Source organism: Pseudonaja textilis, chromosome 2, assembly GCF_049901715.1.
Source record: "Pseudonaja textilis isolate UNSWEBS1 chromosome 2, rPseTex1.2, whole genome shotgun sequence".
Lineage (NCBI taxonomy): Eukaryota > Metazoa > Chordata > Lepidosauria > Squamata > Elapidae > Pseudonaja > Pseudonaja textilis.
Window position 1 is genome coordinate 232116031 of NC_141991.1, and position 12188 is coordinate 232128218.

The 12188-nt window shown below is 38.8% G+C and overlaps 1 protein-coding gene across 1 annotated transcript in view; it reads left to right on the plus strand.

Annotated features, from left to right (window-relative positions):
• The first annotated feature begins 281 nt into the window (after positions 1-281).
• The window catches only part of SLC38A9 (solute carrier family 38 member 9), a 50729-nt gene continuing 38822 nt past the window's right edge, over positions 282-12188 (plus strand). The window contains exons 1-4 of the mRNA XM_026716721.2: positions 282-469; positions 4380-4478; positions 5565-5697; positions 11206-11338. Of these exons, the coding sequence (XP_026572506.1) occupies positions 5594-5697; positions 11206-11338 (237 nt within the window). The 5' untranslated portion in view covers positions 282-469; positions 4380-4478; positions 5565-5593. The remainder of the gene's footprint in view (positions 470-4379; positions 4479-5564; positions 5698-11205; positions 11339-12188) is intronic.

Genomic DNA, 12188 nt, shown 5'->3' on the forward strand with positions numbered 1-12188 from the left:
ATTATCGATATGTTAAACTTTTTGCTATGTTGGTGAAAACTACCGTTGAGAAACGGCAGTTGGGATTTTATTCTATACCATAAGGTCAGTGTCGGGCATCCTGTTAAAACTCTCTTTAAAGTTAACTCAGCAGACGCCTAATGCTCCATTAACTCTTACGCAATACACCCTGAATTCCTTCATTTAACTATGTAAAAGAGAAAATGGCATCGGTTGTCTATTATTTCTATCTCTACGGCTAGCCGCTTAACTCTATAGAGGTAGAGTGAGCAACTCTAATTTTTTATCTCTAAGGTAAAGTCCCATGTTCTCCGTGGGAATCCTGGAGGATTTGTTAAGCTCCGTGACGAAAGTGCTAATATAAGGCCGGAGACTGAGCGTGCGACCCATTACAATAGCAGTAGCTCTTCCTGTTTTTGTGTTTGACTGGGAGATGCCGGAGAGACGCGACAATCAAGCTCCAGACTCGGTAAAAAAAAATGCATCTACACTTCCAGATCGTCTGCATTGGATCGATGTGATTCGATGTTATGGGTATCACTCCGTCGTACCGTCCGATAAAATTGATTTCGAACACATCTTTGCATAAAAAAGAATATTGAACAGCATAGCTAGGACTATAGCCCCAAATTAAGAGCTTTTAAAATGACCGGTGGCTACAAGAATTGTTTTGCTTTGTGTTTAATTCTCCGATTGAGAATAAATGATTCTTTAGGAATATTTGTGTTGAATTGTGCTCAGTAGTAGTATTAAAGGTAGCATAATTTGGTGATTGGACGCTAGTTTTCATGAAAATCTGTGTGGTCTCTAGCATTGAAAACGACTTGAGGGCACATAATTGGTTGGTGCTAGTTTAGTTGACAGTGATAGTCCCTCAATGGTACATGTTCTGGAGGAGGAGAAGGAGATGTGCTAGTAAATGTGCTTTTACTAGATGATATGGTAGTCCGAGTTCAAATGAGACCTGGTGTTGTCCATCTCTGGCACGGAGATTGCTGTGCAGTCCCAGTCTAGAAGTACAGACTCCAGCACAATGGGGGCACTGTAAGTCCATTGTTGTAGTAACTGTCGGTTATTCTATTATGCTACTCAGTTTTCAGGTTTTGACAATGCCTGTTTTCAAAACCATTGAAGGCTTCACAGCTCAAGGCTCCTCGAGTGTTCTGTCAGCTGCTGCAGTTTCTAGATCTTTCAGCTGGAGTCACAGTGGGATAGGGTTTCTTTCACAGCATCTTTGTAGCTCTTGTGTGATCAAACTCTAGATCTGTTCCCAGATTCTAGCACATTATAGAGCAGGAGTGCCAAGCTTGTGATGACACATTGCTGTCACGAGACATATCACAACTTTCCCCCCCTTCGCTAAACCTGGGGTGGGTGTGGCCAGCATGTGATGCATCTGGCCCATGGGATGCGAGTTTGACACCCCTGCTATAGAGCAACTGGCGGGACATATGGTAGTCATCCATTCCGATGGCATGTCCCACATGACTCATCTGAGTTCTGTTATTCAAGGACTTAATGTTGGTGGCTCCACATGATCCAAAACTTCCAGGTTGGAGACACCGTCCTGCCAACAAAAGGCAAGGATGGCGCAGAGAGTGTGCATGTGAAATTTCTCCAATTGTTTTAATTATCCCTTTCCTCCTATATGGATATAGGAAGGAAAAGGTACCAAAGCTTTGTAGACTTTTAGCTTTGTGGAGATACATATGTGTTGGTTGAGCACTCTAGTACGCAATGCCTGGCTGCCTTGCTGATCCTGGAGTCAGTTTCTTTGTTCAAAGACCCATTGTTTGAGATAATGATTTCCAAGTATTTGAAGTTGTTTACATTTGTCAGCTGGGCTGTTGTTAATAGTGACCTTTGGTTTTACAAGTTTGGTATTTAGTACTTCAGTGTTATTTAGGCTGATATCAGGCGTAAGAGCATATCAGCATCTGAGAATTTGTTCAGTAGCAACTGTAGATTGCTATGTTTGTGCACGAGAGTTCACAGTCATCCGCAAAGAAGGTTTCTTGAATGATAGGTGAGACACTTGTTCATGCCATTCACCGGCAAAGACCAAAAAGAGACCATCCAGTCAGGATTGGGGTTAGCACATGCTTCTGCTTTGTAAAGAACGTGCCCTATCATTCTGTCATGTAATAATGGGATCAACTTCACTACTTTCAATTGGCATCCATAATGTCTCAGGATAATCCAGCCTCCCTGTCTACGGGGTCAAATGCCTTTGTCAGGCCAACAAAGACAGAGTAAAGAGGCTTGTTCTGCTTAATGTACTTCTTCTGGACTTGCCTCACAATAGATAACATACTGTACTCCATTCTGGATGAAAGCCACACTCTGCCCCTGGGACATTCCTTTCTGACACAATGGCAAGTCTGTTCAGGAGAATGCCAGCAAAGATCTTACCTCCGATGGATAGCAGAGTGGATATGGATAGTAAGATATCTCTGAGATTTCTGCAGACTGATTTGCTTCCCTTGTTTTATAGAGAGCTACAGTGAGAGTTTCAGGGAAATCATAAATCATCTCCTTCGTGAACCAAAAGTCCTCCAACATGTCTTGGAATGCCTGCACGGTATTTGGGTTTAGGGCTTGGTAGATCATGTCTTGTTGCTTTATTTGAGCTCTTTTGTTAGATTGCTTTCCTGATCTCTTCAGTAAAGAAAGTTAGGTCTAGGCCTCTAGGGCATCTAAGACTGGCAGCTGAGGAATCCCCTGTGTGACAGCATGATAAATTGTGGACAATCTATTGAGTAAATTGGACAAGTGTTGAGGCCAGTGGTTTTTCAGTTCTTTCTGATCATTGATCAGGCTTGATCCATCAGATGATAGCAAGAGGGAGCATTCTGATTTAGAAGTGACTTCATGTCAGTGAAGAACTGTGGTGACATGCATGTCTGCATAGATAAATGTAAAAATGTTCCAACTGGACCAAATCCCAGGTGATGGGTCTCTGAACCCAACCTTTCCATCCATATTGAGAGTTATTGAATTATACCCACTAGTGCAGTGATACCAAGATGTTGTTTTGAGAGAAAACATTACCTGAGTGTAAATGTATTGTATTGTAAGCCACAGCACCATTACAGTGATGCCATGCTACTGTATGACATGTCTGCAATTTGGACGGAAGGAAGCCTAGGCTTTCAGATGAGTTGAAGTAAAGTGATTTAGAACGGTGTTTCTCAAACTTGGCAACTTTAAGGTGTGGACTTTCAATTCCCATCCCCATGGCTGGCTGGGGAATTCTGGGGGTTAAAGTTCACACATCTTACAGTCGTCAAGTTTGAGAAATATGGATTTAGAAGTGTACCCCTGGAGGGAACATTTTACAAAACCAGGTCTGAGAGGAGACCAGCATTTCAGTACAGAATGGCAAATATATAAACCTTTCTTAGCTTTTCTTAGGATTTTTAGAGTTTCCAGCAGTACATACTGGAACTTTGCACACAAAGGTCCAAGGCAAAAAAGAATTAGATAATTGAAAGGAGAATTTCTTCAGATGGCTTCAATCATTTAAAGTTGATTTAAATAACAGAGACTCAAAATTCTGGAATCATCGTGCTTAAATGTGCCTCAAGCAAAAGTTGAAACTTTATGTAAAAAGAACCCCCAACCTGTTTTAATATGTGGAACAGAAAACCAGATTTTCTTTGCTGTCCATCAGTATGACCCCAAGTTTCAAGGAATCTTTTTTTCTGACATACCTCTCCATGCTTGTGTGTTGCAATAAGGATGAAAAAAATATCCCTGTATTTAAAAGTTGTATATCCATCAGCCAGTCCCTTTCAGCCAGCAAATTTGCAGTGGAACATCCATCTGTCCATTTTAGGGAATGTGAAAGAAGCAGTAGTGTAAGATGCAAATTTGTTTCTTGATACATTAATCTTAGTCTTGAATGGACAGATAAGTTCACATAATGGCTGTGTGTCGTTCCTTACCTTGAAGGACCAACAGTTTGGCATGTCTGATTTAGGAAGTTATAAATGTAATTTTGTACCAAAAAGATCCTCTATAATTCAAACTGTGTGTACACATTATTGTTGAACCAAGCAGTATTTTTTCCTAGAGTTACTAGATTTTACTTGTGAACATTCAGAAGACCTATAGAGTAGGTGGCAGCACAAAGATATAGAAAACTTCAACTCTAGTGGCTAACTAAGTTTCTCTAGCCTAGATCTAGTAAATTCTATTTATCCTTTTTGTATAAACAGGTATATAATTTATCTAGTTTTAAAAAGTGCTCAATAGAGTCAGGGTAATTTTTCCCGTGATTGAGTCAACCCCAGTTTTCATAGTTACTTTTTGATTCCTAAAACTTGCTTTTGCCTCTTCACTTAATCGATTTATGTATTGTTTTTTTTTAATTCTAGTTAAAATATGCTGTGTCCTTTCTGTTCTGGAATGTGAATGTTCATTTGTAGCCTGCCACTTCTCTTTTAAAAGCTGTTTATATTTCAACTCTTTTAATAGTAAGTATAATGTTTTCTCATTAAAAAGCAATAGGGTTGATTTCCCACGGCTTGAACTGCAATATAGAGACACATTTGTCCCACTGAGTGCTTAAAGTAACAAGAGTTCATGTAAGAATGCATTTCTATATTGTTTTAAATCATTTCCCTGTTAGTCTAACAGTGTTATCAGTGGCTTTTACAATGTCAATAATAAATATGAATATACAGGTAGTCCTTGACTTATGACCACAATTGAGCCCAAAATTTCTGTTGTTAAGTGAGACATTTGTTAAGTGAATTTTTCCCCATTTTACAACCTTTCACACTTGTTAAGCGAATCACTGCAGTTGATAAGGTAGTAACCCGGTTGTTAAGTGAATCTGGCTTCCCTATTGACTTTACTTGTCTGAAGGCCACAAAAGGTGACCTTGGATGGGACACAGCAATGGTCATAAATATGAACCATTTGCCAAGCATCTGAATTTTGATCACATGATCATGCTGCAAAGGTCATAGCTGAAAAACAGTCACGAGTCACATTTTTCAGTGCCGACATAACTTTGAACAGTCACTAAATGAGCTGTTTGTAAGTCGAGGACTACCTGTACAACCAACAGCACCAGAGGTTTTCAATTATATTTCTTTGTAATGTATCTCTGCAGCTTGTATACAAGGTTCTTTGCCATTTTGGAACCAGCTGCAGATTCTGTCCAATCATATAATGTTGACTGGTTTGTGAATTAGGTAATTTTAATAAGTGCTGTGAATCCAGCCATTATGGCTTAATAGGTTGCACAAACTCACTCAATGTTTTATTTGCACATTTATGAAGCCAGCTAGCTTAATCTTTTTAAAAAAAAGCTGTTAAAAGTTATCTCTGTGCTAGAATTCAGCTACATGGTGCATTTATAAAAAACTTACAATAAAAAGTTATGTCTCATTTCTGAGTATACAATTAGGGAAATAGCCCTTTCTATTAAAGTCACACATAAACGTGTGTTTTCAGGGAAAATTTAATTTTACAATTTTATTTCATGGTATGAGGAAACTTCATAGAAATGGAAAGACAATCCCTTCTAACTGTATATCCATTTCATTTTTAAGGTTATAACAACATAGTGCAAAACATTCTAATGGAGGAAGATGCTACTCCTCTTCTAATTCCCGTGGGAGGTGATGAAAATGATCTTGGAGTCCTTAATATTCAGTTCAATCCAGAAGATCTGAAAAGCAAAAGGTGAAAAGAAATGTTTAACTATAGATTTCGAGAGTAATATGGATAGTTGGGAGGGTGTTAGCAGTATTTTAGAAACAATTTGTTAAATAAATCCCATTTACTATGTTTGTAAGGGAGACTGTGATCTCTAATTGAAGTTAAATGCAATCTGAGCTTTCTGTCTCATTGATACAGCAAATAGCTACTATCTTCAACTCATTTAACATAAGATACTGTACCCTCCACACCTAAGATATAACATGTATTAAATGAATCTAAGAAATAGCTAGAGTTCAATTAATATGGTAAGCCAACATCTTGATTGGAGAATACAGTACTATGCTGGAAGTGAGTACAATATGGCTTTTTGCTGTTGTAACAATTTCCTAGTATATTGTGCAGACATAGCCAATAGCTGAGTTTATATGTAATATTGACCTGTAAAATTTACTAACAATAGCTACTTCATAAAACAGATAAGTCATAAACCAAGCAAACCACATTATAGCTTAATGACACCTGTGCATTGAGTGCAACTTGTGTTGCACTGCCAGCATTCCTCAGAAGAGCAGCCTAGTTTGAGAAAAAGGATTTTGTTTTAAATAGCTATATTTAAATATAGTTAGTTCTGTGTAACTGAATAAGGATGACTGATTGGAGCATGGCTTATTGCTAGCATGTGTGTTGCCTTAAATTGTAAATAATCATCCCCTGGCTATGTTGATAATTGTTTGATGATGTCCAGCTGCTGTGTTTTTTTTGTTATGTATTTTATTTCTGGCTCCCTAGAGTCATGTATGTGAGTTGGGCAGCTATATAAATTGAATAAATAAAAATGCTATAATTCTTAATTAAATGAAAAAATAGTGTGATTATTGAATGGGAAATCAGAAAAAGTAAAAACTTGATTTTAAAAAAAATCTTGTTTAGTGCCTGCACTTAAATATCTGAGATATCTAGAGCTGAACTATATTTTACAACTTCATCATTATAACACCTGATCTAATGATTTTATATCATCGCTACAAATGTATGGAAACCCTAATTAGATTTTGAAAAATTATTAGAGCCGCCAGTTTTCTTCTTCCTTATGATTATGTGCCATCAAGCCATTTTTAACGCCTAGCAATAACCTAGATTGTTTGCCTACTTGGCGATTTATCCTTAGCTTGACGCCACCATGACAACGTGAGTTTGCCTTAGACCATATTCCTTATAGGAGGTCTTTAAATGCATAAAAACTATTAAGTGACAAACGACAACACAAGGGGCTAAAACATTTGTATGTCACAACTTACATTTATGCAACACAGTAAAACGGTATGATTTGCTTGCTTACGGACTAAAACAATATGTGAATCCAGCCAATTTATTTAGTAAACCATGGCTTTATATTTAACATAGGGTATGAACTAAGTCCATTGTCATTAATAAAAAAACACTATTAAGGAAACTATAGCTTAGCATGTTGTGTGAATATATATCTGGAGTCTGCTGAAGGCGGGCTTTTGATGTAGGAGACAAAGGTCTGGGCAGTCAAATTGGAGAATATGCCTGTATTTTTGTAATCATTATAGAAAGGAGAATTTTTTAAGAATGGAAGAGAATTGTTATGTTTCTACATAAATATGCACTTTCTGACATTTTTCTATAGTACACTATTCTAGTTTGTTATATTTTCATAAGGACAGAGCAAATAGAAAGTAGGTGAACACTGTAGAAATATATTCATTGACAGGGCTTATTCTAAAATGAATAGGAAGGTAAGTCTACCTATGTAAAGATTTCTCAAGGTCAAACAAAAACAATCATACTACCCATAGATCTCTGGAATTTTGGGTCTTATCCTAAATTTGATGATATCCTATTTTACATCCCTCTAAGCTTTCATGCAATATGATAAACCACAATGTGATAGGTTTGCTTTGGGCTGAATGAAGCCAGCCACTATAGCCTTCCAAAGCATGATTTATGAGTTTTTCGTAACATAGTGGTTGTGGCAGGAGTACCAGAGAATTTCTGCCTTCCTCAAAATGGGGTCTAAGGACTTGAGACTGTAGTTTCCAGAGACTTTCTATATGAAAATATTGTTTAAGGAAGTCATTATAGCTATCCTCTCAGAGATTACAAATATTTTTGTTTCAAAGTCATCTTATTTTCTGCAGACACAAGGAAGACGTGTGTTTCCTAAAAACTTACTCAGCTTTTAGCAGTAGGAAGTTACAGAAATCCAAGGCATGCAGAGCCCCAAAATGTAATTGTATAGCCAGACAAAGTGCAAGTTTTCACAAGTGTATTTCCTGAATCATTGCTACAGCATCAGAGGATAATTTGCAAATGCACAACACCATTTTTGCAAGCCAAGCACCACAGGAGGGCTTTGACATCACTCTATGCTTCAGCTGTGATTAATCAAGTTAGACATTCACAGGTGTGAATAACTCTATAAAACGTTACAGAAGAGAAACACTGGAATCCTGAGAGTAGGCTGGAGTTGGCAAACTTCTAGGAAACCTGTGTCCCAGCTGACATCATTTTAGGCATGATTGTTCTTGTATTTGTAAAATGAGCCCTACTTGGAGAGGATGTGCCATAGGATCAGTGGCAAACTGTATAAAGCTGTTTGGGATAAACAATTTGCATTATCTTAAATTGGAAGAATTTTAAGAAAATATTTCTGGAATGATATTTAATCCATCATGTTCAAAATGCTAACACAGATTCTTCCATTTCCTCAGACACAGACCATTTATGTACACTGCTCAAAAAAATAAAAGGAACACTTAAACAACACAATGTAACTCCCAAGTCAATCACACTTCTATGAAATCAAACTGTCTGCTTAGGTAGCAACACTGATTGACAATCAATTTCACATGCTGTTGTGCAAATGGAATAGACAACAGGTGGAAAGCATAGGCAGTTAGCAAGACATCCCCAATAAAGGAGTGGTTCTGCAGGTGGTGACCACAGACCACTTCTCAGTTCCTATGCTTTCTGGCTGATGGTTTGGTCACTTTTGAATGTTGGCAGTGCTTTCTTTCTAGTGGTAGCATGAAACGGAGTCTACAACCCACACAAGTGGCTCAGGTAGTACAGCTCATCCAGGATGGCACATCAATGCGAGCTGTGGCAAGAAGGTTTGCTGTGTCCGTCAGCGTAGTGTCCAGAGCATGGAGGTGCTACAGGAGACAGGCCAGTACATCAGGAGATGTGGAGGAGGCCGTAGGAGGGCAACAACCCAGCATTAGGACCGCTACCTCCGCCTTTGTGCAAGGAGGGACAGGAGGAGCACTGCCAGAGCCCTGCAAAATGACCTCTAGCAGGCCACAAATGTGCATGTGGCTGCTCAAACGGTCAGAACAGACTCCATGAGGGTGGTATGAGGGCCCGACGTCCACAGGTGGGGGTTGTGCTTACAGCCCAACACCGTGCAGGATATTTGGCATTTGCCAGAGAACACCAAGATTGGCAAATTCGCCACTGGTGCCCTGTGTTCTTCACAGATGAAAGCAGGTTCACACTGAGCACATGTGACAGACATGACAGGGTCTGGAGATGCCGTGGAGAATGTTCTGCCTGCAACATCCTCCAGCATGACCGGTTTGGCAGTGGGTCAGTAATGATGTGGGGTGGCATTTCTTTAGGGGGCCGCACAGCCCTCCATGTGCTCACCAGAGGTAGCCTGACTGCCATTAGGTACCAAGATGAGATCCTCAGACCCCTTGTGAGATCATATGCTGGTGCAGTTGGCCCTGAGTTCCTCCTAATGCACGACAATGCTAGACCTCATGTAGCTGGAGTGTGTCAGCAGTTCCTGCAAGACGAAGGCATTGATGCTATGGACTGGCCTGCCCGTTCCCCAGACCTGAATCCAATTGAGTACATCCGGGACATCATGTCTCGCTCCATCCACCAATGCCACGTTGCACCACAAACTGTTCAGGAGTTGGCGGATGCTTTAGTCCTGTGGGAGGAGATCCCTCAGGAGACCATCCACCATCTCATCAGGAGCATGCCCAGGCGTTGTAGGGAGGTCATACAGGCACGTGGAGGTCACACACACTACTGAGCCTCATTATGACTTGTTTAAGGACTTTACATCAAAGTTGGATCAGCCTGTAGTGTTTTTTTCCACTTTAATTTTGAGTGTTACCCCAAATCCAGACCTCCATGGGTTACTAAATTTGATTTCTATTGATAATTTTTGTGTGATTTTGTTGTCAGCACATTCAGCTATGTAATGAGCAAAGTATTTAATAAGAATATTTCATTCATTCAGATCTAGGATGTCTTATTTTTGTGTTCCCTTTATTTTTTTGAGCAGTGTATATAATTTGTGGTTCCAGGGATAACTTTATTGGTATTTTGGTCAACCTCAGAGACACTGAACTATATGTTTCTGTGGCCAACATAAGAGTGTCATTTTTATTTTGCTCTTGTTATGTCATAATAGATGGTGTGTAGAGTCACACAAATAATTCAGAGCAACTGAAAATGCTATTCCTTTTTAATTAGATTGCCAAACTATAATAGTATATGAGAGTCTAATTTACTCTTCAGCTTGGCTTGCATGACTTATTTGCTCATAGTTATCTGACCTGAGTAACTGAATTTTCTGGATTCACACCAGGGGTGGATTTCTACTGGTTCTGTCCACCTCTGTAGAACCAGTAGCTCTGAAGAGCAGCAGACATAGAACCAGTTCTATGTTTTTGGCCACCTGCCCACCCAGGTTCTTACCTGATCTTTATTTCCTGATTTTTCAACTTCAGCTGCCAAACGAGGCACAGCTGCAGTTTATAAAGCAAGAAAAGAGTCAAAGGCTGCTTCTTTGCACGCAGCGTGCTGATGACAATTTACAGGACTTACAGGCGCGCAAGCTCGCAGGGAAGCACATCATAAATCACCAAACCTCGTAAATCCCCAACCAGTAGTTAACACTGTCGTATCCCACCCGATTCACACTTGTATTCTAACCATGTGGAATCCATTTATAAATATGATTGCCTGATTTGGTGTTTCTCAATCTTGGCAGCTTGATCATATGTGGTCATCTCTTAGCATTCTGGGAGTTTAAGTCTGCACATCTTCAAATTGCCACAGTTGAGAAACATTGGCCTAGTTTGGAATTTGGTGTATTGTGTTGATACTGCTATGGTGGTAAACCTGACAGTGTAATGCATTTTGCAGAGATCCTCATTAAATTTTGCAATGGGGCTATTGGGTTTTAAGATGGTGAAGAAAAGACAGTCTGTCTTACCTGACAACTGTATATGAGAAAGCTTACATAAATAGCACGTGAATCTTCTAAAATAATTCTCTATGGACCTTTATGTGTTTGAAGTATCTGGGAGCATGCTTGTTTTTAAAAATATAATGCACTTTAGTAAGTTAATGTGGTTGTCATTGTAAAGTTATAAATGTATAAAAATTCTTTTTAGAACTCTTTGTTACAATTTTCAGTGACAGACCGACCTCTTATTAATCCTGACTTAAACAGTATTCAACTTTTTGTTTTTCTTTTAGGCCATTCCACGTAGAACCAACAAACATTGTTAGGGTGAACGATGATACACAGAGAGTAACAGATGAAGCATCAGCAATGAACAAGCGGATTCACTACTACAATAGACTCACTTCACCTTCTGACAGAGCATTGGTGAATGAAAGTTGAACTATATTAGCTAGAAAAACTCTATTAGCCATGGCAGCCTTGGGTGTTTTCTCAATTACTTAATCTCTACCAGGAATACTCTTATCAGACATAATCTGATTGATTTTTCTGACCTGAGAGTTGTCCATTCAACTTATGTTTGTCAATAATTGGATTATACATAAAGTAGATGTATGAGGATTTCATATTTCTCTGCATAAAATTACTAGAGGTGACTTCATAAATAATTTCATATTTCATTAGTAGCAACGTCTGAGAAGCCGATTTCAAGGCAGAGCAAATCTTTTTAAAGTTGTTTAATATCAACAGAGCAATTTCTGTATCAGAGAAAAGAAAAAGTACCAGTACTCCTTGACTTATGACCACAATTGATCCCAACATTTCTGTTGTTAAGCGAGTTTTGTCCCCTTTTACAATTTTTCTTGTCACAGTTGTTAAGTGCATTGAATCACTGCAGTTAAGTTCCTAACCTGGTTGTTAAGTGAATCTGGCTTCCTATTGACTTTGCTTGTCAGAAGGTCGCAAAAGTTGATCACATGATCCTGGGACACAGCAAAGGTTGTAAATAAGGCTCAGTTTCCAAGCATCTGAACTTTGATCACATGATCATGGGGATGCTGCAAAGGTCATATCTATGAAAAATGGTCATAAATCACATTTTTCAATGCTGTTGTAACTTTGGTCAATAAACGAACTGTTTTAAATTGAGATCTACCTGTATTTAATCTGAGCCAGGACTGAATCATTTTTATATTTAGTCTTAAATTTATTTATTAAATTTATATGCTGCCCATCTCAACCATCAGTTGACTCCAGGAGGTTTACAATAAGGTAA